At 50.7% G+C, this 27647-nt stretch overlaps 7 protein-coding genes across 7 annotated transcripts, besides 3 other annotated features; 3 read left to right on the forward strand and 4 right to left on the reverse strand.

Annotated features, from left to right (window-relative positions):
- Positions 1–1407: 1407 nt before the first annotated feature.
- ACLA_080270 (uncharacterized protein) lies at positions 1408–1800 on the reverse strand (the record flags this gene model as incomplete). Its single annotated transcript, XM_001267768.1, has 2 exons — positions 1408–1503; positions 1558–1800. 2 exons carry the CDS (start codon positions 1798–1800, stop codon positions 1408–1410), a joined length of 339 nt encoding a protein of 112 aa, XP_001267769.1.
- Positions 1801–2268: 468 nt separating this feature from the next.
- Positions 2269–2292: a microsatellite.
- A 354-nt stretch (positions 2293–2646) lies between these two features.
- Positions 2647–2670: a microsatellite.
- Positions 2647–2671: a microsatellite.
- Positions 2672–3145: 474 nt separating this feature from the next.
- Positions 3146–11460, forward strand: ACLA_080280 (putative ubiquitin C-terminal hydrolase; the record flags this gene model as incomplete). Its single annotated transcript, XM_001267769.1, has 13 exons — positions 3146–3764; positions 3847–4000; positions 4073–6803; positions 6880–7041; positions 7096–7246; positions 7303–7898; positions 7949–8052; positions 8112–8308; positions 8380–8943; positions 9003–9054; positions 9118–11195; positions 11263–11319; positions 11387–11460. 13 exons carry the CDS (start codon positions 3146–3148, stop codon positions 11458–11460), a joined length of 7539 nt encoding a protein of 2512 aa, XP_001267770.1.
- A 688-nt stretch (positions 11461–12148) lies between these two features.
- Positions 12149–13681, reverse strand: ACLA_080290 (putative transcription factor TFIIE complex alpha subunit; the record flags this gene model as incomplete). Its single annotated transcript, XM_001267770.1, has 3 exons — positions 12149–13316; positions 13403–13498; positions 13587–13681. The coding sequence occupies 3 exons, from the start codon at positions 13679–13681 to the stop codon at positions 12149–12151; spliced, it is 1359 nt and encodes a 452-aa protein (XP_001267771.1).
- Positions 13682–14378: 697 nt separating this feature from the next.
- On the forward strand, positions 14379–16260 carry ACLA_080300 (pseudouridine synthase PUS2; the record flags this gene model as incomplete). Its single annotated transcript, XM_001267771.1, has 4 exons — positions 14379–14464; positions 14526–14729; positions 14785–15969; positions 16029–16260. 4 exons carry the CDS (start codon positions 14379–14381, stop codon positions 16258–16260), a joined length of 1707 nt encoding a protein of 568 aa, XP_001267772.1.
- A 708-nt stretch (positions 16261–16968) lies between these two features.
- Positions 16969–21336, reverse strand: bud4 (putative GTP binding protein (Bud4); the record flags this gene model as incomplete). The annotated part of the gene is made up of 4 exons (XM_001267772.1): positions 16969–17562; positions 17623–18326; positions 18404–21185; positions 21247–21336. The coding sequence occupies 4 exons, from the start codon at positions 21334–21336 to the stop codon at positions 16969–16971; spliced, it is 4170 nt and encodes a 1389-aa protein (XP_001267773.1).
- A 1036-nt stretch (positions 21337–22372) lies between these two features.
- mrh4 (ATP-dependent RNA helicase MRH4) lies at positions 22373–24163 on the forward strand (the record flags this gene model as incomplete). Its single annotated transcript, XM_001267773.1, has 1 exon — positions 22373–24163. The coding sequence occupies one exon, from the start codon at positions 22373–22375 to the stop codon at positions 24161–24163; it is 1791 nt and encodes a 596-aa protein (XP_001267774.1).
- Positions 24164–25276: 1113 nt separating this feature from the next.
- ACLA_080330 (SET domain-containing protein) lies at positions 25277–27245 on the reverse strand (the record flags this gene model as incomplete). Its single annotated transcript, XM_001267774.1, has 2 exons — positions 25277–27073; positions 27135–27245. The coding sequence occupies 2 exons, from the start codon at positions 27243–27245 to the stop codon at positions 25277–25279; spliced, it is 1908 nt and encodes a 635-aa protein (XP_001267775.1).
- Between the last annotated feature and the right edge of the window lie 402 nt (positions 27246–27647).

The raw sequence follows: 27647 nt of genomic DNA on the forward strand, positions 1-27647 counted from the left end.
CAGTCATTGAGCTTCATAGCAAGATTACACTGTGACCATCTTCATCGTCGAGAAAAGTGCCTCTCGGATCAATATGGTCTCATCTCATCTACTTGAAGAAATCAAGACGGTACAGGTGATAGAGTCACTGATGGTTCAGGTGGCCGTTCAGCATGGTTCTCTTCGTCCCCGCCACTGCCATATTCATTGTTGTCAAATTCAGGCTGCTGATTCTTAGTTTTTGCTGCGAAACGGGCATCTTTTGTCAAACTCTACCTTTGTAATGACCGTGCCCGGCTTCCCGAGTGAGCCCAGTCGAGCACAAGCTTCCAGAAGTTTGCCATCGACTTCTTTCCTGTCCCAGGACTGAGGGATCAGGATGAGATAAAAGGTTAATCCGGCTTCGAGCTTGTCGGAATAGGAGTGTTTTTCTCCTGCCAAAGAAATCAAGGTAGTTCTCTCTAATTTGTCGTTCTCCCCAGCATAGGAGACCCATGCGGATACGTAGTGATCCAGAGCTTGAGCTCGGCTTATGTGCCATGTCGGATGTCCCTCGGGTCGAATGGCCTCTAAGAAGGGGAATACCGACGCAAGAGAGGGCGAATCGAACTCTTCAAAAACGATGATACGTTAGGTAAACAGAATCTCGTGAGATGATGCCTCGGTGCTCGGGGAGGAGAGAAGTGAATGCATTATAAGATGACGTACCATCAGGTCGATGCATGACCTTTATTATTATCAATTCCAAATCTTCCGATGCCTCTTGCGGGGGCAATGAACACAGTGTCTCAATTACATCTGCACTCAGTTGAAGAGAATTGGCAAGATGAGATCGGAAGTCCCTCTGTTCGGCACTAGAAGCACGTTAGAGACTGAGCACGTTGATATGGGAGATGACCTACCGTTCCAAAATACAGTGTTCTACAAGCTTTCTATCTCGACATTTCACCCTAGACAATGACGTTGGGCGTCCGAAGTTCATGCTATACGGCCAGGAAGGTGAGAAAGTGTAAGAAATGGAAAAATCATAGAGTACAGTGTCATAGAAATCCCCAGGGAGCCGAAAATGACGATCCCAGAGATCGCCATGGCTGATTCCAATGTCATGTAGTGTAGTTACTCGACGGAATCGATCCGCAAAGAGTGACAGATACCAATTCGCCTCGAACGGGCTCAGGCATACTTTGTCTAGCTGCTGGGAGAAGCCTACTAGGATTTCATCTGGCAGATGTGCCTCGGCCGAGAGTATTCGCCTTGATGCTAAACCTGGCGAGATCGCCTCCAGCACGACTGCTTGGGGTCGTGATTCATATGGGGAGGGATCCCTAGACTGCGATATGTTTGTGATCACGCCGTGGTAACGTGGAAAGTAGACCTTGCGTGAGCTTGGACAGAATTTGATTATTTGTTCGAAAGCCCTCGCTTCAGCTAGGAAAGGATCCAGTTGGCTTCTGACCATATCGACAGAGTGTCGTGACGAGGAAATTCGGCGAAGTTGCATCCTTGCTTGATCTTCGTGATACACTAGAAACTGCATCAAGTCAGCTTTGCAAGGAGCATGGAGTCAAGATAGCTTACTGTTTTGGCTGCATATTTCACTGTGCCCTCTCTCGTTTTTGCATAGAGCCGCCGAACCAAGGCGGGGGGCTGTTCGCGATAGGAGAAATCACGTTCATCTAGTCTCCTTCCCAAGCGCCAGTGGCGTTGCTTATACTGGAACTGCTGGAAGGTCTCCGGATCAAAGCTTGAATTCGTGAGATCAAAAGAGGGCTGGTAGTTGGAGAAGAAATAATCAGTCCATGTGCGGGTTTCTGAGTCCATTCAGTTGATATCAAATATCTGCAGTAGGCGGAGTGCAGTGTTGTCTGAAGAATGCCTTCCGTCTGAATGTGAGCAGGAGTATGATGTTTTCGCGAGCATAGAGTGTCAAAGGAGAATTGAGAAAGTAGAGTATGAGCATATATAACTGCTAGGTCACTCAAACTGTCTTGTTATTTGAGTTCTTACGAAGAGAAGAGATACACAAGATCCAGGTAGCAGAACAGTAGGACAGCCAGTCAAGCAAGGGGGAAATGCTGTGCTGCTTTATGATCATATTTGGTCTGGGAAGTACAAATTACTCGGTTATTATTCTTGCCAAGCTGCTAGGTACTTTGATGCTATGTATCTACTGCCTAGGGGTGATGGTTAAACCATGTCCAGCTCCCATAGTAGCCCCCAGAGCTACGCCCTGAATTGGAAGGTCAACGGCTTCTTGGTATGATTGAAAGACTCTAATGATAGCGGGTCAAAAAAAAAAAAAAAAAAAAAAAAGATCAACAATAGAATAGAATTAGAAGGTCTAGAACAGTACGTACTTTGAAGGACTTATGGAGTGGCATTGAATTAGGGACAATCGATGCAGGGGATTGATTGCATGAAGTTGTCCGATAGAGCTTACCTTAAGTACAGACTACAGACTTACAATTATACCACTCTGCAATGGATAGGAGTTCCAGTGAGTAAACTGTAGTGTATGTAAATATAGTCTTTCTCGCAGAGTAGTACATCTCTACTCCCTACTTCACCTACTATGAAGATCAAGATCACTACATAAAAGTAGATATACTCTGTAGTTACCTAGATAGACCCACCAGCTCCACAAACAACGTCAGAGCTATCTGGGCCTTTTTTTTTTTTTTTTTTTTTTTTTGCCTTAGTCTCTCTCTCTCTTGCTGCTGAACTGGAACTGCTTGCTCTCTCCGCCAACCTGGACTCTAATCTATCTAATCGTCTACACTGTATCTACCTTATTTATCATTATCAACCTACCTTAGCTGCCTGCTCACTCTAACTATCAACCACACCCTGTTGAGCTTGCTCCTGGTGCTCTCTCACCTCACCTACTCTTTACTACACCTTTTCTTTCTTCTGATCCATTCTTTCATCTTGCCATTCACGTTTTTCCTACCTTCCAATTCCAGCTTCCTCAATTTCTCTCTTTCTTCTTCTTTTGAGAAAAGGTTTAACCATCATACTTAAATTGTGGAGAGACATCCTCTACTTTCTTATCACTCCCATTGTTGAACTGACTAAATCTTCCCACCCTTCTTACCCTCTGACCTTCCTTCCCTCCCAACATCTTACATCCCTCTCGCGTTCCCTTCGAAAGGATAAAGAAAATGTCATGGCAGCTGCCCCGCTAGACAGCTCTAGCACCCCGCCTGACGCTACCCCATCCATCGAACCGACGCGTCCAAACGGTGATCCCATGGAAGATCTCGATCCTCAGTCCACTCGGAAACGTCCGCGTCTCGACAGCGGAAGTGGTGCCGTGGAGTCGTTGTCCATCGACGACGCTGCTGTTTCTCGAATGTCCGAGCCGACTGCCGCCGCTCCTGCCACGACCAGCTCGCCAATCCGGAACGCGCCTGCGTTGACCCGTACCGCCAGCAGAGTGACTATCAACGTGAGATCCCCCACCTCCGAGATCACGGCTCCCGACGCCATGGATGGAGCTGCGGAACAGCCTGGTGCTGCTCCCGACACCGACTCCACCAAAGTCATATCGGTAGACTCGACACCTGCCCAGAGCCCGGAGATTGAGGTGGCCGATCTGGAGGACATGGACCAGGACCCCAATATGTCGACATGGCGGTCGTTGGAGGAAGCGTTACGGGACCCGGTCACACCGGAGGTTGTCCAGCTCCAAGGGCAGTCGCCGCTGAGTGAAACCTTCCCCAAGCTCCGCGTGAATGACGACCTGCGAGAAAACTTGGAGGATATCTGTACGATCATCGAGAAAGGTACGTCCGGGGACCATTTGATTTTCCTGTCATTTGGCATTGAACGCTCTGTGAAGTCCGCTAAACTAACGTATATCTGTAGGGTCTGCGCATGATATCAATGTCTTCTTAGCTGTAAAGAGTTGGCTTGATGACATCGTACATGATCTCGGCCGGTTCACATATGAAACGTTCGCGAGCGACCGGGACTTTTGGGTTGACTTTCCTGCGCTGGTAGAGTCCCTGCTGCGTCGAGAGTAAGCTAAGCACCCTCAGACCCCGATCTTGCAAAGCACGTTGGGACAGTTTCGCTGATTCAACAAACACAGGCAGCCTCTTGAACCAGATGAGGGTCGTGGGATCTGGTCTTGTCTGGAGGAATTCCTGACCAACTTTGCTCGGCTCGGCTTCCGCCTGGTGCGTCTGGATACTTTGAAGTTACAGCAACCGATCGAAACAGAACCTCAACCTCCCGAACTGATGTCGAGGACGTACATACCCTCGTTAGGCTGGATGATGCAGTTACACAGCATTCCCTTCTACCGCGCGATGGAACGAGCCCACGGCGCCGGAATCATCAACCTTATCGTTCAACTTAGCACCCAAATCTCCACGCTTCCTGTCGATACGATCAATCTCCTATCGGAATTTGCCGCCTCCCTCTTGACCATTGTCACTAAGCCCCAATGTTCACAGCTCGCTGTTGTCTTGGGTCCGACTCTGATTATTGTTCACAATCTCGTGGAAACGAGCCTTGAGCGGCGTAAAATTAGTGAGGATGAGCTTGCGCTCGAGTCTGAGTCCCATACTAACACCTTAAATGCGGCGTACCGGTTCAATCGACAGATTGATGACGCCTACCAAGCCCATATCGCAAAAAAGTCACCTTGGATCACGAGCGATACCAGTGAGCCAATCCTCCGTCATATTTCAAGCGCCTATCATCTCATAAGCCTTGATCCGAGTTACACAGAGAGAATCGCCAAAGATCTCTCAATCAAGCTTCCTGATGATCTATCGCAAGATGACAGGGCCTCGATCATCTATCACGGCTGGAGATTTGCAGTCTTGAAGAAGCATATCATGGATGGCCGCATGGAACTTAGGGTCCATGGCATGGAGACTCTGCAATCGGATCTCGTTGCTGTCTGGCGTCGGCATATCCAGAACAATCCGGCGGGGAACGAACATCCTATCGTTCGATATCTCGTCGATTTGTTGAGGGAGCATAAGATTGTCGATTACATTGTCGGTATCGACTCCCATCCCCAGCTCATCAGTCGAAGTGGGAACATCATCGGCTTCCTGGTTGTTACCTTTAGCTACGGCGACCTTGATACAGATACAATATGGAAGACGGTAACGGAGAGTCAAGACCCTCGAACGATATCGGAGGTCCTGGGCATGCTTACGAGGACATTTCATATGCATGCATCCTCCTCCCCAGCATTAATCTATCTGTGCGCCAAACTGCTCGAATTACCGTTGACTCGATTCGATGCGCGCATGGTGGAGTTTTGTGAACAGCTTCTCTATCAAGTACGCGAGAAACAAGCCGACAGAAGTCGTAATGACATGCTGGATGAATCTCACATTGATGCCGTCCCCTTACGGCTGTGTGTCCGCCTGATCCGTGAGAGCGCCGCGATTGAGGACGTCGCTCTCGAACATAAAGCATATCTACAGCGGTTTGCGAGCTCGCAATTAAGTTCGTTGATCAATGTTGGGTTAAATGAAATAGACAAGATGGAAACATATGAGCGATGCATACAAGACATTGCTGAGATGAATCAGTTCACCGTTGGGAGCATCCAGGCTCTGAATGCACTCCTTCCTGGTTATGATTCGCAGGAGATTCGAAAGCTGACCACAGAGTTTGACCTCACGCGGTTGGTTATTGCCGAACTAGTCCACAACGTGGATATGAGGCGAACGGAATTCGGCGACTCGTTCTCTAAAACCGGGTTTATCTCGCGAATCCAACTTCTTGCTCGCATCATCGACAAAGTTCCTGACACCATCACTTCGGACCTAGCTGATGTTCTGTGGAGAAAGGTGTTCATGTCAGATACGCTGCTGGATCAGGGCCGGCGCGCAGTGTGGGACATGCTATGCGAAATCGTGAGACGCAGCGCAAAACGCAATCCTTTCGTCGAACAGGTCATTCAAAAATACATCCCAGAGCTATGTCCAGAAGAGTACTGCCATGAGTTGCTCGCCTTTGTGAAACAGGCTGTCAACTACGAGGTTCGTTTTAGTCCTCCCCCGATGGCTGGGGAGAACGAGGTTGTCACGATCCCGGGGATGGATCGCATATGGGAATTCATTTTGACTGCTCCACCCGACTCAATCGAAACGGAGGCCACTCATTTCGCTATCGAGATATATCTTGATCACGCTGTCATCAAACGCTCGCCACGGTCAGCTGTCGAGGCGACTCATATCGCTTTGGTGGATCGATGCGTCGAACAACTTAAGTCTGCTGCAGCAAATCTCAAGTCGTTCTCTGGCACGGCCATTGATACTGATGCCACGTCCGCAAAACAACCTAAAGAAAGTACGAACCGGTCAGACGAATTGCGGTTCAGCCGATCTCTTCTATTTCTTCGCCAGTTGCTCCAAGGACTGCGAACTAGGCCGCAGTATAGCCCGCTCCAAAACTCTCCGCCCAATTTGCCTAGCCATCCGGTGAAGGGCGAGTTGATTGAAATACGTTATCAAACATTTAGCGGCAGCGCCCAGTCTAAAGTTCGAACGTTACGGATTGGTGATCTGGCTACCGCCTCCGAATTGGTAGAGAAGATCGTCCAGCTCACGGGATTTTCCAAGTTCAGTACAATCTCAAGCGGACGGCGAATTGACCTTCTTGAACAGCCCGCCGTCACAATACGTGAGCTTAGAATAGGGTCAGGGCTGCTACTAGTCCGAAAGGATGACGACAGTCACGAGGTGACGTTGACAGGCCGACGCCCGTCACTGACTTCAGTTGATTCGGAGGTGCTCAAGCATTTTGACGACCTTTACGATCTCCTCAGTCTCCACGACCGTCTGGCTCGAGAGGTGGGTTCAAATCCTTGAATCTCTTTTGACATTGGGCAAGGATCTTCGTACCATACTTACCATCGCTCTGTTACAGATATATGACTTTCTCGTTGTTTTCCCGCCTCAAGAGAAAGTGATCCAGTGGGTGAAATCTACAAATGTGACCGAAGGAGATATCCTGCCGGCGGATAAACCCTATCGCCTCCTCTACGCCGTGAATGCGCTCAGCAGTTGCCTGAGAGGGGAGGCATTGGAGGTAGGTCCTATCTTCTACCTGGCGGCATTTAAGTGTTTGCTGACGATGTTGTAGCCATCTCCGGATCGAGAATTCGTGTCCCGCAGCATCCATATCTTGGTTGCTGGTCTTACACGCCCCGAGATGTTTAACTCTCTAGCAGAGAGTCCCATCAAAATCTTGCTTGCCGCAAGCCTTGTTGATTGTCTACTCCACGCTCTCCTCGGTAAGTGGCCTCTGCATACCCCAGTCGTGCGTTTTTGGTGCTGACCTTTTGAATAGTAATACCACCCGTTGCCGATGGGTCCTTTACAATTCCAAAGCCTGCTTTAGTAGTGCAGCAGCTACATGCTTTGATAGATATTGGACGAGCTGTTTCTCCAAATTATCTTCCTGGAAATCGCATCCACAGATTGATATGCAACTCTTCTAGCATTTTCACCGAGGCCTCCTTGCGAGACCCCAAGTTTTGGGAAGTTATCAAGGAGCATGCACAACTTGATCAGAACCTTCTGTCCCTCTTGCTCTGCGAAAAGCGGTCGTCCATCCGCAGAGAGATAATTGAGAATATCGCGGTCGCGTGTAGCCCGTCAAAGCTGCAGAAAAAGCTGACGAAGGCTGTGAATGGCGAGACCCAAACTTCTTCGGACACCCAGGCCGCTGAAAATCCTGTCAGGGTTGATATGTTGGCGACACTCTGGGGTGCTTTCGTGAAGATCATGCCGCAGACTTTGAGATATGCCGAGCAATCCCAGGAATTTTTCGATATCGCTCACTTGGTGTTCCACTCAATTGCCGAACAGTCTCCAGGTGACCTTATCTACGGCGAATACCTGAAGCAGTGGAGTGGTATCATGCTGCGCCATAAGACACAAGAGGTTAGTAGCACACCTCTTGGGAGATTCCTTGTATACTAATATATTCGAAGTTTGTCGGACGAGAGCCCGTGGACCCTCTGATTCTGGGCTTTTGTCGACTTCTGAGATCATGCTTGGACCTGGCAGATTCCAATGGCATGGAAATAGACACATTGTAAGTTCTGGAACAGCACTTTCTCGAGATTGGTTCTTCACTAATACTGATTTCCGCAGCGACCTCACTGAAAAGCTGATTGACAATTATCTTTTCCCTAATCTCTCCGAGGAGTCGAACAGTGCCATCGTTCCTCAGGTCCCCGTCATGCACACCCAAACACGCCAGGAGCTCTATGGGATCCTTAGTTTACTCAGCAAAGACATTGAGAACTATTGCAGGGTGGTCGAAAATGTCAAGGACCTCATTCCTGCGGGTTAGTTCACCCTATGTTCTATGCTAAGGGCAGCCCCAGTTTCATGACGCTAATCATCGGTAATCCTTCAGACTATACGTACACTCCTGGCTGGAGCTTTGACCGTCATAAGATGATTCGCTCCCCAGAAGGTTATGCCGGACTCAAGAATCTTTCCAACACGTGTTATCTGAATTCCCTCCTTAGCCAGCTCTTCATGAATGTACGTTTCCGCGACTTCATGCTGCAACTCCATCTCTCGGATCCAGATGCCTCTCAACGGTTACTCGCCGAGACAAAGAAGGTCTTTGCTTACATGCAAGAAACGTGGCTGAAGAGCGTGGATCCTCAGGGCTTGGTTGATACCATTCGCACCTATGATAATGAACCCATTGACGTGACAATACAGATGGACGTGGACGAATTTTACAACTTGTTATTTGATAGATGGGAGGCACAGATCTTGAATTCCGAGGATAAGAAGAATTTTCGGTCTTTCTATGGCGGTCAGCTCGTCCAGCAGATCAAGTCGAAAGAGTGCCCTCATATCTCCGAGCGCCTAGAACCCTTTTCCGCCATCCAATGCGATATCAAGGGTAATGCAAGCCTCGAGGAGAGTTTGCAGGCATACGTCGAAGGAGAGATTATGCAAGGAGGTGAGAATTTCATCGGCCAAGGCTTGTTGATTGTTCATCGTGCTGATAGTCATTCCAAGATAACAAATATTCCTGTACATCTTGTGGGCGCCATGTCGATGCTGTCAAGAGGTGATTTGAAGTCTCCATTTCCTGTCGACAGCCTCCCGTTATACTGACTTTGCATCTTTTTAGGGCTTGTTTGAAGGAAGTCCCCGACAACTTGATCTTTCATCTTAAGCGCTTTGACTTTGACATGGTCACAATGCTGAGAAGCAAGATCAACGATGAATTTCGGTTTCCCGAGCACATCGATATGAGCCCCTTCAAAGTTGAATACCTGTCCGATCAAACCTCGGAGGTTCAAGAGGACGTTTTTCAACTTGTCGGCGTCTTGGTCCATAGCGGAACCGCCGAATCAGGGCACTACTATTCATACATCCGGGAAAGACCCGCTGCTGGCGCACGAGGCTCCTGGGTGGAGTTTAATGATTCGGATGTAAGCAGGTTTGAGCAATCTAAGATTGCAGACCAATGCTTCGGTGGTTACAATGACTCAGGCCAATCTGCCCAGATGAATCAAGTTCGATTTAATAAGGTGTGGAACGCTTATATGCTGTTCTATCAGCGTGTCTCGAGCATGGAGGCAGAAAGATTGACATACAAGCTTTGCCGTACTGATCGACCAGTGCACGTCCCATTACCGATCTCGCTTGCAAACCACATTGCGATGGAAAACGAGCTCTTCATACGGACTTACTGTCTAATGGACCCGTATCATGTCTTTTTCGTCAGATATCTCCTTTCCCGGCTTCATGAACTTGAGGAATCGAACATGACACCTAAATTGGATCAGGATGTGATATTCATCGCATTGGACACCCTGGAACAATTGCTGTCAAGATCCCGAGAGCCTTTGGGGCTTGATGTGATTGTTTCGGAAATTGTGAGAGCTATCGAAGAGCTACCAAAAGGAGCCCACAGGGTTCTTGAGTGGGTTGTTGAGCGATCCGCAGGCATTCGCAATCTCATTCTGAGAAGTCCACATGCATCTGTCCGAGAAAGCTCGATCAGAATCATTCTGCGTGCCCTTGAGAAACTTCGTGACTTGTGTGATCAAACGGAATCCGATGAACGTGCCAAAGAAAGATGGCAAATGCGTTATCTAGATGGATTCGAAAATGTGGTTGCCACTCTGGAGCACTTGTGGCCCGTTCTGCATACGGCACCTCGCTCATGGGATGATTATTTTGAGCTTCTAATGTCCCTTCTCAACCTCGGTAACTACGAGGCTGAAACAATCCTGAATAGCGGATTCCTGCTGAAGTGCTTAGAGATTATCTGGATTGACCGAGAGGATACGAAGAAATTGCGACGTCAATACCTGACCTATATCAAACTCCTCGAAAAGGGCAGAAAATTCTCGCACAGGAAACTTATGGAATTCCTGGCGGCACTTCTGAGCAAAATTGACCTCACCATGGTCCCAACCGTGGATGATGAACGCCGCGCTCTACCTAATGGAAAATTCCCCCTTACTGTCACAGAGAATGTTTTCGTCTGTTCTCTCGGGAGGGAGCATGAGCTGTCACTGCTCAGAAGGGTTCTTCAACAAACCAGCAATTCCAACGCATCCATGGAGATTGTTGCGTTTTTCTTGGACTCGGAACCAGAGGCTGGCCTGATGGATTCGATATGCAAGGTCTTGGAGGATGGACTTCGAGTCGAGCCTGCTGAGCTATGTGCTCCGTATCTGGAAGCGAGTCTGATCTTCTGCCAAAGGAGCCCAGAAGAGGACAGAGTGATGTTTTTGGTCGATTTTGTTGCCAAAGGAGTTGACTCTATCAACGAGAGTGGAGGAAGAGAGCATCTTGCCTTCTTCACGGGCTTGCTCGCAAGCCGCAACGAACGACTTGGTCTTGAGAAGAATTGGTTCCTGTCACAGGCTGTGGAAAAGATACCAGATTGGGCTCCAACATTACTCATCTACCCGGATAGAACTGTCAGGAGCATGACCTTGGCGCTTCTGCACCAGATTCTGTTCAGCACGGAAGCAGAAGACATGGAGCCTGAGTCTCAGGCACGTCATGCTGAGATTGCCAAAGAGCTCGTGCACAACAGTGTGGAGAAGCTGAGGAAGACATTCCTAGCTGCACCCGGAAATAACGTGGAAGGCAGAGTCATAGAGAGCGTCAAAGCTGTCATTGATCATTGCTTGGTTACGTACTTTGGCGACAGCGAGGAGGATCAGGAATTTGTTCGTCAAGCACAAGGTATGTCTGGCTCTCATTTTTCCTCGGCGGTTTCCCTCGTCCCCGAAATTTGCTAACTGTGACATAGCGGTTAGCGCAGCCATTGATGAATTATCTGTAGATATGCCTGAAGAATTAGCTTCCGGTATGGTACCTCTCTTTCTTTCTTCCCTTATTATCGTCTAACCAATTGATGTCAGAATCTGACGTAGCATCTGCAGATGAATGGGAAGACAACTCTATGCTACCAAGCGACTCGGAGATGGGCGTGGCAGGATCTCCATGAGAAGATCTGTGAAACCGCCTCATGAAACGCTGTGATTTTATCACATACGAGATGACGACCTTATGACCAAGTTCTACATCGTATCAGCAGACTGCATCGATTGGCGTTTCTTTTTTTTCTTTCTTTTTTCCCCCTTGTGCCAAAAAGAGAGTAGAAGCAGGCGTTGACTGTATGAATTTTCTTTCAGCATCTGTGGTTGGGAGTTTGGCCTTTGTCCTTTCACATATTTTCCAGTTTCTACAGTTTGGTGGGCGATTCTTCGAGGACATTGTAATGACACGGTACGCCTTGAGATATCTTTGCTTGCTGCGCCGGGCTTTTACCACATGCCATTTATGAGACGGAAGGTCAGATATCGCGCGCAGATGGGACGTCAAACGGCATATCTACGGGTTTGGGTCTGCTGGACGAGCAAAAGTTCTAGACGAAAATAAAGAAATGCATTACAGCCAGGGGGGTGGCCCTCCACGGTCTAGCCTTCGTGGCACGCGCAAGCTACCTTTGATACAAAATTCTATTATACAAATGTAGATATCATTCTGGAATGTCCGCTTGGAGCACCACGAGCCATTCATTTTTCTTGTCCTGTCTTTCTTGCCGTCTCGCATCGTCTTTAATGGCACAATTGGTTGATCGCGAACGCCCGCGCTCATGATCAGTAGAAGGGATCAGAAGAGGAGAGAGGCCATCACACGTCCTCGAACTCCTCCTCATCATCCTCATCCGACTCCTCCTTTTTCACATCGGGTTCGAGCTTGACCTTCTTCATGGCCGGTCCTTCGTCAGCGGGCGTGACCGGCGTTCCTACGGCGGTTTGGGGCGCACTCGTCCCAGAATCTGTGTCGAACTCGCGCTTAATGCCGAGCGGTGCGGAGGTAGGCGCGCTCGTGGGGGTGCGACCACCCACACTAACACCGACACCCGCGCCCATTGCGGCCGGGGAGGCCGTGTCACTGGCGGAGACGCCACCTACGTCCTCGAACTCCTCGTCGAAGTCGTCGGAGTCGTCCTCGTCTGCGCTGCTGGCATCGCGCTGCGCCTGAAGGGCCTTTTCGCGCTCCATCTCTGCGTAGTAGGCGGCGACTTTGTCGTCGAGGTCCTCGATCTTGGGCTTGATGTCCTCTTCCTCCTTGATTTCGGATTTGATGGCGGCGGCGGCGTCCGGGTCGGTCTTAACGCGGTTGATGTTGCCAGCGGAGGTGGAGACGGTCGAATGCGTGTGCCAGACGGGGAGGGCGTTCTGCTTCTCGAACGCGGCCTTGCGGGCGGCTTCCTCGGCTTGCTCGGCGGCGCTCTTCTCCGCGCTGGAGGTGAGGGAGATTTCGAGCGCGGCCGAGTCGGTCTTGAGGTTGCCGCGCACGGCCTCCTGCTGTTTTGAGGGTAGGATGACGGCCGCGCGGGTCGGGTTCGTCTGTTGGTTGCGGAGGACGTCGACCTTGTGGTCCCATGCGGTGTCGAAGTCGTTGGGCGGGATCTCGACGGAGTCAATCTGCTTAAGTAGCTTGAGCATGATGTCTAGCTGGGCCATCAGCTTGCTGTTCTTCTCGTGGCCTGTGCGATCGATCCCCTCGGTCCCCTTGACGTCTTCTGTTCGCTCCAGGATGGCCCCGCAGTTCTGGCACTCGAACCCCTCGTCCGAGTACAGGCTCAGGACGTCCAGCTCCGTCCACTCCGCGCCGCACCGCAAGCAGACGTACTCCTTTCGTTCTTCGCTGGGCGTATATTGGGTTTTGATCGTCGACGTTAACTTGGACACCTTGTATTTGATCGCGTCGATGACCGGGTGTAACGGAATGTAGTAGTATTCACGGTTGACAGGGCGCGTGGCCCCATCTCGAATCTCGGCTCGTGTGCTACTGCACGGGGGGGAAAAGAAGTAGAAGTCATTCATGTCAGCCTAGCTGCAGGTCCAATTCCATCTGGTACTGCAAGCGAGCCATACACTGAGATCAAACGGTCTTCGCGCAGTCTGGCGCAAAGTTTCCGAAGGTCCTTCTGCTGCATCCCTAGAAGGAATGCGAGATCTTCCGCATGGAGTCTATGCCAGGAAATGAGGGCTGGGTGTCAGTCATGCACATCCACGTCGAACAGTATCGCCAGAGTAATTGCGCCAGACTAGGACATACACTGAGTGGATGAAGAGCGCATCGACAACGAGAATGTGGCGGGTTTCGTAGAATGCGCGGACCACGCTCCGAATAAGGGTATTCGCAAGATCCATGGCCGAATGTTGTCAAAGGTTGATCAGCTAAAGATGACAGGTTGAAGCTGTCCTAGCGATGGTAAGGCAAATATGGACTTCGCGGGGGTTCGTGCTGTTATAGAGAAATCTCGAGACCTCCGGTTAGAGCTAGCGAAAGACGAGTGACATTCTTCTCAGTGCAGACAGCCGAAAATGGGCCCGAAAGTGCAACTAGAGGAAGAATTAGGAAGGGGAGAAGTTTAAGTGCAGCTGGGAATCGAAGGACCGCAGCAGACAACAAAGGAATGTGGTGAAAGGAAAAAAAGTTGGAGTAAGTTGAAGCTGAAAGGCTGGACTGAAGAGTCCGTTCGAGGCATCCACTCCCGATGCCTGAGGCCTCAGCTATCCATCCGACTTTAGTCTAGTGGAATTGTGATGCGCTAGTCCTAATCTAGCATAGTGCATCTCGAATGTCAAATCGCGGCCAAAAAGTCAAAAAAAGGCAAAGAATGAAGTGGTTCGGTTCGATTGCAGCAGAAGTCTCCACGCAGACCTGCTTCTTCATGCGCGCCTACAGCTCTCTACGTCCGTGCTTGTCTGGGTTGAATGCTTCCCCCAGAAACCTGTCTGTCTTTTGTCAATCGCCTCGGACGACTCGGTTAATCGACTCCTCCATTTTGCAGCGGCATTTCGGTATTCAAGCACCATTACGGAACTGGTGGAGACGAAAGTCACCATGGACAATAACGCAGGAAGAATTGAGGAATCCGGAGATGCTGATCACAAGCGTAAGAAGAGGAATATGGGAAGGGCAGAGTGGAGGTATGTTCTTGCAGGAGCTGGATTCACTCAAAAGGTGGCTGTCGTCGGCTAACCTGGCAAGTCGGCAAATGGTAGATAAAAGAGCACGAAATGACGAACAGAACGAAACGAAGCGGCGCAAGCTCGAGAACGGTGAAGAAGTATCGGCTCCCATCTATGCGACGCATTTCTCGCAAGAAGATATCGAGAGCGAGCAAAGACGGCCAAAGAAGAAGGTTGCCGTGTTGATCGGATACGCTGGTACAGGTTATCATGGAATGCAATTGTAAGATAACCTAGTGGACTATGACTATGACCATTCGCAGCTAACTCTCGCTCAGGAGCGACAAAGAAAAGACCATTGAAGGCGACCTCTTTGCTGCCTTCGTGGCAGCAGGCGCCATCTCTAAAGCCAACGCGGCCGACCCCAAGAAATCCTCGTTGGTCCGATGCGCGCGCACGGATAAGGGAGTTCACGCCGCGGGTAACGTTGTCTCCCTGAAACTCATCGTCGAAGATCCGGATATTGTCAAAAAGATCAACGAGCAGCTTTGTCCCCAGATTCGAGTTTGGGATGTTCAGGTCACGAATAAGGGATTCAGCTGCTACCAGATGTGCGACTCTCGCGTCTACGAGTATCTTATCCCCAGTTACTGTTTCCTGCCACCGCACCCCAGCACCTATCTGGGCAGGAAGATCGTAGAGCTTGCCGAGAAAGAAGGGGACCTCGAAGGCCTCAAAGCTAGGCAGGAGGAGGTTGCGACCTACTGGAACGATATAGACAACGAACGCATAAAGCCCATCCTCGAATCGCTGCCAGATGACATCCGCAAACTGGTCGAAAAGGCCCTGTACTTCGATGAAGAAAAGGCCGCAGAGAGCGAGTCGGCAGATCAAAAGGAAGAACCCCAGCAAACATCCGGCCAGACCGCCACGGCAGAGACAGACGCAGAAGAGGAAGCCCGCAGACGGAGGATCTACGAAGCCGTCAAGCAAGTCAAGACCGCCTACACTGAGGCCAAGCGGGCCTACCGCATCCCCTCCATTCGCCTGGACCGCCTGCAGGCGACACTTGACAAGTACATCGGGACCAACAACTTCTACAACTACACCATCCAGAAGACGCACGGTGATCCCTCCGCGAAGCGGTACATCAAGACATTCCAGGTCGACCGCAACTCGATCCTCATCAACGGCACCGAGTGGCTCAGCCTGAAAGTCCACGGCCAGAGCTTCATGATGCACCAGATCCGCAAGATGGTCGCCATGGCCACCATGCTCGTGCGGGCTGGCGGCGACCCCGCGCGCATCGTAGAATCGTACGGCCCAACTAAGATCGCCGTCCCCAAGGCACCGGGACTCGGCCTCTTGCTGGAACGTCCCATTTTCGACGGATACAACAAGAAGGCGACGACTACGCTGGGCAAAGACCCCATCGACTTTAGCAAATACGAGAAGGAAATCAATGAGTTCAAGCAGCGGGAGATCTACGATCGGATCTTCCGCGAGGAGGAACAAGCAAATGCGTACGTTAACTAACCCCCATCACCCTAAACGTCCACAGTGGTTGCTAACTATTACCCAGCTTCTCTGTTTTCTTCAACCACATCGACCACTTCAGCCAAGAGACATTCCTCTACGTCACATCCGGGGGCGTGGCGGCTTCGGCACAGCCAAACCCGCCTACTGATGGAACAGAGGCGGAACAGAAAGAGGTCGGCCAAGGAACCACGAAGTCTAGAAAGGAAGCTCTGGCTGCCGTGGAAGCTGAATCAGATGATGAGCAGGCGAATCCCAACGGTGAAGAGGGGGGTTGATCTCTGCATCTCAAATCAAAGGCTATGAACCAGAAGTCCTTGTACAAAGTAAATCAAAAATGGATAACATCTAAAATCCCAAGTCCTCTAAGTACTCAGGAGGACTTCTGCAATTTTCAAGGAGAAACTTCCTGAATTATTGTATATCAAAGGACTATTAGCTGGATCGTACTGGCAAATTTGGTCATACACACCACTGTGAAATAGAATCTTCGCTGAATTCGGCTCACGGGGATGTGAATGTATGCTGAATGCCTTCATGAAGAAATGGGGCAACACTTCATATACCAAGAATCCAGGGCAACCCTAGGTGAAAATGAGGCAGAAAAAGTGTTCAATTATGAACGCATGAAAAAAGGCGCTATGTATCATTGATGTACGAAAGAATCAAGTCAAATAAAGCACGGAATACAGGCTGTTGCTGGTCAGACTCTTAGTAAGGGATGCTACAATACCCGACTCCGAAGCCAAGGGAAAGAACAGCAGGACGAAAAACCAATTGAAACAAAAGAAAAGCCAGCAAAGGGCACACCAAGACCAAGGAGCCCGAGGTCAAAAGGAACAAGATCGCAGGAGTAAACAAGAATGTAAGGACAGTTAATCAAGCACAAGTCGAAATGAAGGGGGCTTTGGTGGAAGACAAGAAATCAGAGCAAACTGTACCGAGAGAGACAGCAAGCAACGAACAAATTGGGTTTCAAAATAGAACTAGAAGATCAAGGAACGCGCCTTCTGACGTCGAACGTCCGCATTGCGGATTTCAGGCTGAGACTGCGTGTGTTTATGCCGTGGCCGCGGGGATGCCGGCGCCGGCGCCGTCTGTCCCGCAGCGGGAGCAGTATCTTTCTTGACTGGCGGTGGAGGGGGAGGAACGCCGTTCATGATACGGTCGGTGGTCTCCCTCTTGGCTTTCATGCTTCGTTCACGCTTGAGGACGAGCTCTGTCCAAGGCTTTATTTGGCTGCTACCAGAGGAAGAGCCCTTGCCGACACTGTCAGCAAGGACTTTCATCCACCCCTCCTTGTCCGCCGCACTGTCCGCATAGAAATCAATCACTTCGCCGTTGCCGAAACGAATTCGGAACCCTTCTTCGACGAACATGTAGCCCTCCTCCTCTTCAGCAAAGGCGGACTTACGACGGCCGCCGCCTCTTGTGGTCGTCTCTTTCTGGATTAGGGACGACCTGTCATCAATCAACTTTGCGGCCTTGGACAAATTGATTGTGGCACGGGGTTGGCGAGTGGTCTCATGGTAGGCGGTCAACTTGGAGCCTTGCAGCTTGAAGAAACGTCGTCGCCAGTACTGTGGGAAAGTCAATTAGTGCAAGGTCAATACAAGCTACTGTAGGTTGATGGTGCTTACCGGGCAGTCACCACCCTGTTGAGAAAGGTATCCTTCCCAGCTTCGAGCGCAGGCGGCCTCAGCCTCACGCATCTCCCGAATGCATGCGTTCATGCTTTTCGGCATGTCCTCGTCCTTTCCGCACTTGGGCTTGGGAACGAACAACAGCTGCAGCTCCAGTTTGCCAATCTTGTAAGGAGGTCGACGCTGAGACGCAGCGCTGGAAGTGCTCTTCTTGCTCTTTACACTGCTTGGTTGTTCGTCCACTGCCCACTCATTGAAGCATGCGACATCGACGGTGTAAGGGCGACCGTACGCATTCTTTTCATGGTCGCTGAGCGAAACATATGCGCGTCCAAAGCTGCCATCGCGGGCAATGAGAGTTCTAAGTCTATCCCAGACACCCGCGTTGACATCCTTGCTTTTTTGCTGCTGAGAAACAAGTTGCTGCTTCATTTCCAACTCCTTTCGCTTCCGTGGAGAGGCAAAGACACGGCTAAATGTGGATGCCTTTTGTCGTGCCGGGGATGCAGTGGGGGCTGGTTCTTGAACCCTGAGCTTATCTTCATCAACCTTCATCTGGAGCGTCAACTGGAATTCCAGGTCGGTTTGAACAATGAGCTCGAATTCCTGTCCAATTGGAGCAGTCTTCCCCAGCTCAAGCCAGGCTGTGGTAACACAATGGAGACCGTTATCCAATGTGAGAGCGAAGTAGGATCGTTCGCCTTGCCATGTGAGTCAGCAGCCAAGTCTTTAAGCAAACAGCTTCTAGCCAGGTCCGCCAGTAGGGGTAAAAACTTACCCTTGGGGAGGGGAAGATCGAGGTATTTCATTCCGACGACCTTGACAAAGAGGCGGCCACGTTCCTCACCGTCCTCCAGGGCGCCGTTCAGCATGGGCTCGTTCTCCTCAATCGGAGCAACCGGTTCTTGAACATTGCTCTGTTGACCCGGGAGTGGTGGCACGGGACCTGCAACTGGCTTCTTCTTCGGGATCCCTCCAGACATTCGCATACTAGGACGGCGAGGTTGTCCGTTCCAAGGTACGGATATCCATGTCGGTTGGCTTCCCTTGCGTGGCGAAGGAGCCGGGGATCTCACAGACCGTGCATCTGCGGAGGGCTCTCCTGGGGTAGGGACAGTCTCCTCGTCATTGCGATTGCTAGCAATGACGACCTTGGTATTGTGCCTCATGAGATAGCCTCTCTGTTTCCGGGGTGGGTTGTCAGCTTGTGGTTCAGGTGTAGGAATGGGGTTTTGGGAGTCCTGAGAGCGGTGGGATTCCAGGGAAATTGAAGTGGACGCGGAAGCAAACAACTGGGCTAGGGATTTCTCAAACGCCACCTTTTGGGATTCAATAACTCGGTCGAACTCCTTATCGAGTCCCATTCCGAGACTCTCTTCTTGAATACTAAATGGGATATCCAGCTTCACAAAGCTAGTCTGCCTCTGGGTTAGGTCCTTATCGGGCAGAGAGGATGGCGCCAGGAGAGGTGGCTTCTCCTCGGATTCCGATGCTGAACCATCGGGAGATGAAAGTTCAGACTCGTTGGATTTCTGTTTGGTTAGGGTTGGCATGGATGGTGGCGGCTGTCCGCTGACTTTGCGGCGCACTGCAGCCATAGCTTCGATATCCGCCGGCGTCAACGAAGGGCGGGTCTTGAGTCCATTTGGCGCTTTGATAGTGGCAACGGGATCCGGGATGCTTTCGTCCGAAGAGGACAGGGCACCGTCGTCTTCCTCATCGATAGGGTGACGGATCACCGATTCCGGTGTACATGGTTCTGAATGTTGGTCATCCATTTCGGGAGTCATGGGGCGTCGCAAAGATTCAGTGATTGTAGCCATCTTGGGAGCCGACGGTTGCTTGCTGTCGAGTCCTTCAGGAGCGCTATCCGAGCTACCGCCGTTGAGCGGCCCCTGAGGGCGCTCAATGGGCACAGGAGTGGCCTGTCCATCGTTTGATCCTTCGGAATGACGCTTGCCAGAGGTAACGTCGTTGTCGGGCTGGAAGAACTGGTTGTCATCCGCAGTATCCTTGACGTTCAAATCTTTGAAAGAAGAGTTGAGAGACGGGATAGTTTCATAATAATCGGGAATATCATAGAGATCGCCGTCGTGATGTTCTTCTTTGATCACGATACTGCTCGAGTCATCAAAATCATCTTCGTCGTCATCGTTGTCATGCTCAAGTGAGGGGATTGGGACATCTGGATCATAATTCATATAGTGGTCAGGGCTGGAGGCGATTTGGGACGAGTCCTCATAAGGATCATCCAAGAAGCTTTCGCTCCTGCGAAGATCCCTCAGGATTGAGTCCCTTGAGATACGCGGCATGGGGATCTCCAGCGCATCAGTATCACTGTGTTCTGCCTCGTTGGTCTCATTCTTGTTCATCTCCTGATTATCTGCACACCCTTCAGATGGCTTTGTTTCAGGATCATCGTGATTGGCGTGCTCATGGTCATTCTCACTCCGTTGCTCCTTGCGAATCATCATTAGACGAAGCCGGTCCTCTAGGGACATAGAGGCGCGACTTAATTCACTAATATCCGATTTTGTGCAGGAGGCGGGGGCGGGGGGCGAGGGGAGGACTCGCTTACCACCGCTTCCCAGCTCAAATGCGGCAGCGAGTTTACCAGGAGATGAAGGCCGAGGCGTAAAGGATTGCCGGCCTGCACCAGGCAGTGGTGGCAGAGGACGGCGTTCACCATTCGAATCCAGTGACTCAACACGAGAATGCTGAAGAGGGAGATCCTGTTTCGATGGAGTCGTCGGGCCGGGGCTGTGAGACTCATCATCCTCAGTGAAAGGATCTTCGTCCTCCTTCACGAGGTTGTCATTGGCGGTAGACGGGCTCATGTAGCGCCAGTCCTCGGGCAGCACAACAGGTGTCTTTTCAAGGTCCTCCAACGAAGCATCGAAGCTATCGTCGCGATCAAGGGAGGACTCGCGGTCAAAGCTGATATCATTCTCATCCTCTTCCGAGTCATAGCTACCATCGCCAGACTCCGATGCAATTGAGGACGGGTCCGGGGTTGTCATTTCATACTCGTTGACTTGAGGAGGCGCGGCGTCGAAGGTCACACTCTTGGGATGGCGATTGCCGATGCTATCGAAATCATTCCAAATCTCATTCTCGGGATCGAAGCCGTTGCCCTTGACACCAAAACGGCTTGCGCGGGACAGGGAAGACTTGGCTGGTGAGACCTGATCCTTACTCGGCGATGGAGGTCTAGGTCCTATCTGGCGATCATCATGGATGTTGGTCTCTTGAGCTGCAGATGTACTTTGGACCGGTTTCTGTGGAGATCTCCCTGTCGCCAGGGGTCTTTGTGGAACGTATGCATGTGCTGGATCATATTCTTGAGTACGATCACGCAGCATGTTACTGTTTCTCACACGCGATGCGCGCTTGAGATTTTCCAGGGATGGTCGCTTAGTCGCCGAGTACGGCGAATCGGGATCATAGGGGGCTTGGTTTTCGGAGCTCCTCTGGAAGGGGGAGCCAGATTCGCGGCCCTGCCAGAAAAGGCGGGGTGAGTTCGGGACCTCATGGTTCGAGGCGTCGCTAGTTCTCATCATCTGTGTGGCGACGAGTCAGCTTCTCTTCAGACAGATTCTCAGTGCAGGGAGGACTCCTTACCTTGGTTGTCTGATTCCACACAGGGGAGTTACGTCTCTGAGCCACTGGACTCACTTCGGATAGAGGACGTTGCGCCGAGCCACTACCCATCTTACGGGGAGCTAATGATCACTCAAAGGCAAAGGAAGGCAAATAGCACAAAGAATGACGAGGAATAAATTGCAACGCTGTGTGGTGGATGTATCAGCAGATGTCATGTTATGGCAGCATAACAAAGAGATGAGCCGTGCATCTCCAGGATATCCCTTGCACCGGGAATGCGCCCATACCTGATTCCGATAAACAATAACAAAATGCTGAGGGGACGCTTTGAGAAGCAACGATATGGATTTGGGTTAATTTTCAAAAGCTGTTCGTATAATTCGTGGCAGTGTTGCGAGATTCGTCACAGGCAAAGGAGATTCATAAGAGATCGCCGAATCGTTACTTCTTCGATGCTGTTCCTTTGCTAGTGGGGAGAAAGAGAGGAAGATAATATACTGCTAGTATTCCGATAACGAAGGGATATCAGCAGAGATCGTCAAAGATCGAGATATGTGTGGGACGATGAATCGCAGAAAGAGACTGATACACCACAACATCCACCAGCAGACCAGGAGGAAAGTAACAACACACGAGGAAGTCAACAAGACAGCGGAGAATAACGCAAAGAAAAGAAGGAGGAAGATAAAATCAATCAGCACGAGGATTGAAATGACAGAGGGAAGAATATCCGATGGGGATCAGCAAGCATGAGTGGATCGGGATAACCTCGATAACTTGATTCTGGGCAGCGGATGTTGACATTTCGCGCGGCGGGAGTCTCCATAGCAACTGTTTGCGGCCTGGGGGCCTGGGGGCCTTAGGGCCTTGTTCCCAAGGTTCGCCCTCCGATCACTCTAATCCTCTTTGGTCCTAGCGTGGCTCTGGAGCTGGTCAAGGCTTTCTTCATCTTTTTTCCATCCGTAGTGCAACGATAGCTGATAGATAGATCCTCTGTATCACCCTCATTTCGTCGGTTTCCTCTGATACCGTCACAATGAATCGGTTAGGCAGGATGTCGCTGCCTCTTCGGTCTCCGGCCTGTTTGATCTGCCAAACGCGTACAACAACACTTATTCCATCCTCATGGCAGACTGCTCGCTCCATGGCCACCGCTCGCCTCCGCCGCAAAGTCTCCCGGATGGCTTTATCTCCGGACGTTGCCAAACCGTCATTGAACAAAGATCGGAAGAAAAGGGAAAGACCAGGGCCGTTTGCGGCAATGAACCAGACAGAAGCGCGCATCCGCGACACTCCAAGAACAAGATCTCAAGCAGCTCTAAAACGTTCGGGTGATTCAAAAGAAGAGGCTCAGAAGAAAGAAAGCCCCCTTTACAAAGCGTTGAAGATGCAGACTACGTTGGCTCCCGTTCCTTACGGCAAGCGCACGGCCGTTAAGGCGAAGATTGCCGATATCACGAGCTTCGACCAGTTTCCCCTGCTGCCTGTCGTCCGCAACTCGATCGTCTCCCAGGCGTTGCCCGGTTTGATGGAGGTGACACCGACGCCAATTCAGCGTCTCGCCATCCCAAAACTTTTGGAAGAGTCAAAGCCGGACAAGAAGCCGGTTAAGACTGACGATGACGAACCTCACTACGACCAATTCCTTCTCGCAGCGGAGACTGGTTCGGGGAAGACATTGGCGTATCTTCTCCCTGTTGTCGACGCGGTCAAGCGTGCGGAAGCAGTAGACAAGGAACTGGAAAAGAAGGAAGAGGAAGAGAAAGCTAGAGAACGGGAGGAGAAGATGAAGAATAAGGCTTTTGATATCGAGCCAGAACTTCCCCCTCTTTCGAATGCGGGTAGACCACGGGCAATCATTCTCGTCCCAACCTCCGAGCTTGTAGCTCAGGTGGGCGTGAAGGTGAAGGCTTTGTCCCACACAGTCAAATACCGTTCCGGTATGATCTCATCCAACCTTACTCCGCGCCGAATCAAGAATACGTTGTTCCATCCTGATGGTATCGACATCCTCGTTGCCACTCCTCATCTGCTCGCGTCCATTGCCAAGACAGAGCCATACCTGCTCAGTCGTGTCAGTCATCTCGTCCTTGACGAGGCGGACTCCCTCCTAGACCGATCTTTCGCACCGACCACCACGGAGATTATCAGCAAGGTGGCTCCTTCTCTTCAGAAACTGATTCTGTGCTCCGCCACCATCCCACGCAGCCTTGACAACCTCCTACGGAAGCGCTATCCAGACATCAAACGACTAACAACACCAAACTTGCATGCCATTCCTCGTCGCGTACAGTTAGGTGTGGTGGACATTGAAAAGGATCCGTATCGCGGCAACCGAAGCCTGGCTTGTGCGGATGTGATATGGTCAATCGGCAAAGCAGGCGACTCTGAAGTCTCGGGCCCATACTCCTCCTTCCTCGAGCCGAAGACCAAGAAGATTCTAGTCTTTGTCAATGAGCGCGAAGAGGCAGATGAAGTCGCCCAATTCCTGCAGTCGAAGGGTATAGACGCACACTCACTCTCTCGCGATTCCAGCGCCCGGAAGCAAGAGGAGATACTGGCTGAATTCACGGAGGCACCACCCCCACCCAGCCCCGACGAAATTATGCTGGCTCAGAAACAGCGTCGCCATGAAGACCCGATTCCGTTTGAAATGCCCAAACGGACGAATTCTGGCGGTTCCACCCGCCGGCTCCCGAACACCAAGGTGCTCGTCACGACTGATCTGACCTCCCGAGGTATCGATACGCTAGCAGTCAAGACCGTCATTCTCTACCATGTACCACACACGACCATTGACTTCATCCACCGGCTCGGCCGTCTCGGCCGCATGGGCAAGCGAGGCCGCGGTGTTGTGCTGGTAGGCAAGAAAGACCGGAAGGACGTGGTCAAGGAGGTTCGGGAGGGTATGTTCCGCGGTCAGGCACTGATCTAAGGGAATTTTTACGAGACTTGTTTGTAATAACCTTTTACTTTTACCTGGATTTCACAAGGAAAGGCGTTCGGATTTTGGGCGAGGGGGGGCCTAAGGAAGGACATGAAATACCGTATATAGACCATTGGACCCGGACATATGTATAATACTGTACCATAGACATGAATCCAACTCAGTTAAAACAGAGGCAATCTTCTGAGCCATTGACAGTGCGTTGCGGGCACATGTCACAGTCCTGGTTACTATCATAGATGCCATTTGTAATCTTCGCAGAAGGTTGAGACGCTCGAAATCAGTTCTCCCCTGTTGGAGGTGCTGCGAAGGGGATCTTGCGAAAGTAAGAGAGATTATAGGTCGAGTCATATTTGCCCTGGAACTCTCCGTAGTCGAGGGTCGACAACAGGGTCTCCGTAGGCACTGCAGAGGGAAATGGTCAGAAACACGATGCACAGAGTACGAATAGTGTCCATTGATAATATCATGGTCATTGGCGACTATCTTACCAGGGAGTTAGGTAGGATACCGAGCCTATAAAGTAATGGGCATTGTGCTCGATTCTACGGCACCATGTCTAGAAAAAAACCACACTCGGTAAACAATACACCGAGTTCTACTATCGAATCCGGGGCATCAATGTGGGATGGAATCAAAGTAGCAGGGAAAGTCTGGGGGAGGTTGTTCGCGATTAGTGCAGTTATATATTTCCCATAACTGAGGAAGATCGCGAAGAAGACGTGCCGATGCGGGGGAAACACACAGGATTGATCGTTCAGCAATCTGTAGAGGGAAATTCTGTTCTTTAGTTTCGTTCAAAGGGGAGAATAGAATAGAATAAAATAAATGAATAAATAAGAGTGTGAATATTTGAAAGTGCTGGATGTGCTCCTACATCTCTTACGTATTGCAGACCAAGACTGTCCCTGATAGCCACCAGACTAGCTGCTGAAAACGTATCAACCCATCCATGAGATCATGCAGATAAAATCAGATACTCTAGTGAAATGCGCCATGCCCCGTTGTATCCCAAATCCCAGACATTGTCACCCAAACTCCGTACCAAGATTATACAAAGATACCATGAAAGAAACGAAAATAAGGATAAGACTCGCCTCATCACATCGTCATTCGAATAGACCGAGTGCGACGCCGGCTCGCACGAGTAGTCCGCCGGTCATCGCCCCCATCACTCCCCTCCGTCTCTGTACGTGACTCAGATAGCTCGGGGGTGGGCGTCACGCCGAAGCTGACTCCGCGGGCCTTGCGCGAAACGAGAGATTCTTCCTCAGGATAAAGGAAGCGATGAACTGTACGATGGTCCATCACCCGTTCTTCTTCGTCTTGAGGCCCCTCTCGATCGGTTTTAGGCCACCGGTACCCATACAGCATGGAGTGGCGCTCACATCGAGGGCATTCTCTCCGGGTCAAGTAAGAGTTTTGTTGAACGAACCAGGTATTGCATGTGTGACAATCAACCCAGCGATCGTAAGTTTGCGCCAGAAGCTTGGAGGTCTTTGTATAATCCCCGGGAACACGAACAAGTTGCGATTCCACTTCCACAGATGAAACAATGGTGTTTTTCCGACGGGATGTTCTGGATTTTTTCGTTTCAGTGACAAGCGTTTCGAGTAAATCCATAGTGCTCGGCGGATCTGATAATTCTGACTGCGCGTCCCTCTCACTGCTTGTCGAACGCCGCTCGAGATCTGGCTGGGATGTGGTGGAGAACTCGATATTCTTCTCAATGGTGGATGAGACTTTCTCGACAGACGTCTCTATAACTTGCTCCACCTTGATCTTTAATCCAGTATCACACACGGACGTGACGTACGTCGATGTCGATGTACGTTGAGATTCATCTGCGGTAATTGACGATGGGGATTTGTAGTCATCAGGCGAGGGAGGCTGAGTGTGGACCGTCGTTGTGTCAAGATTTGAATCCAAAGGGTCATTCTTCACGCTTTCAGCTACAGGGCCATTGGAAATCGCGTTGTTGATCAGGGATGGCTGTTCGGCAGGTTGCTCGATAGAATTGGTGGATTCAGGAAACGAGACCTCAGATCTCAACTTAGAACTCTGACGGATGAACTTCGCGCGTTTCGATGGTGTGGGCGGAGCAGAAAGCTCGGTCTCAGAATCAGGCGCCGACTTGCGCTTCTTGGGCGAGACATGGGAATCGACAGTCAACATATCCTCGTTTACGGCCGGAATCAACGCTGCACCCGGAAGCTCAGACGCAGCATTTTGGGACCAGCCATTGCGGACCAGTCGTTCGCAGGTCAGGCAGAGACATTCACGATTATCGATTCCAAAATAGTCGTCACCGTAGGATACGGTAATCTCCTCTCCAATATAGATGTCCCGAGTGGCCACAACCTGCATACCCTCCGAGCCCCTGGTCACCAATTTCCCGTTTGCGTTGCAGTCATGATTCGCAAAACGAGCGGGACCAAGGAAGAAAGACGGTGTTCTTTTCCGGCTCGACATCACGATACTAAAATCCTTCCTCTTCAGATCGAGATCCTGTTCTTCCTCGCGGGTCATTGGCACAAGCGTCCCACTCAGGTACTTGATCTCCTGTCCCTGCTTGATAAACTTGCGGGCGCAAACTGCAGCCTCGTGTTCTGTGATAGTGTAACGGTTGGTCGTGGTAATCTCGAACGGCGAGTCCGGGAGGTACATCTGGATGTACTTGCGCAGATGTCGACGAAACCAGTCCTTCTCTCGGTCATTGCGTAGCTTTCCCATAAACTTCTTCAACCCAGGCATGGCAAGGAGCTCTCGCTCGGCTTTCGAGGCATCCTTTGCAACGATTACATCGTGCAAGAGTATGCGAGCGACCTGATCATCGACAATACCCCGGATGGGGATGTATTTGGTTCGATTCTTTCGAGTGTTTGTCCAGAAGTATGCCTACAAGATCCAGAAGTCAATAAATAATATGAGGCCTGCAGAGGCCATTCAGAAATCGTACCCGATCGACCAGCGCATCTGTCGCGACATCATCGTAGCTGGCCAATTTCGCAAGTGTCAACCGATCGCGACGTTCGACGGCGGGACTACTCCTTCCCTTGAGTGAGGGCATAGCGATGACAGAACCGGCAATCTGACATGCAAGGTCGGTAACCTGCTGTATTGCGTATGAATTGTAGGGTTGCGAGGCTGCGAATACTGCGGCTCAGCGTGCGTTTAAGGGAGGCCCAAGCGGAAGTGCGGATCTTGATACCAAGGATTGACACAATTAAACGAGTGTAATTCGACAATTATGAGAATGCAATGAGAGAAGAATTCAAATCAAATACAGTTAACATAATGAAAAGGCACCAGACTCCCAGAGGAGATTTAGCGCAAATGGAATGGGGGGCTTTTTGGTGGTGTTTGCTTTCAATGCGACATTCATAAAGATACTTGGCGGCTGCGTTGCCCATACGATGGTCGGATAGTTTGGCCGTTTGGCTATACTTTCTTTGGTCCGGGGTCGGTGGTC

This window comes from Aspergillus clavatus, genomic scaffold (assembly GCF_000002715.2).
Source record: "Aspergillus clavatus NRRL 1 1099423829806 genomic scaffold, whole genome shotgun sequence".
NCBI lineage: Eukaryota > Fungi > Ascomycota > Eurotiomycetes > Eurotiales > Aspergillaceae > Aspergillus > Aspergillus clavatus.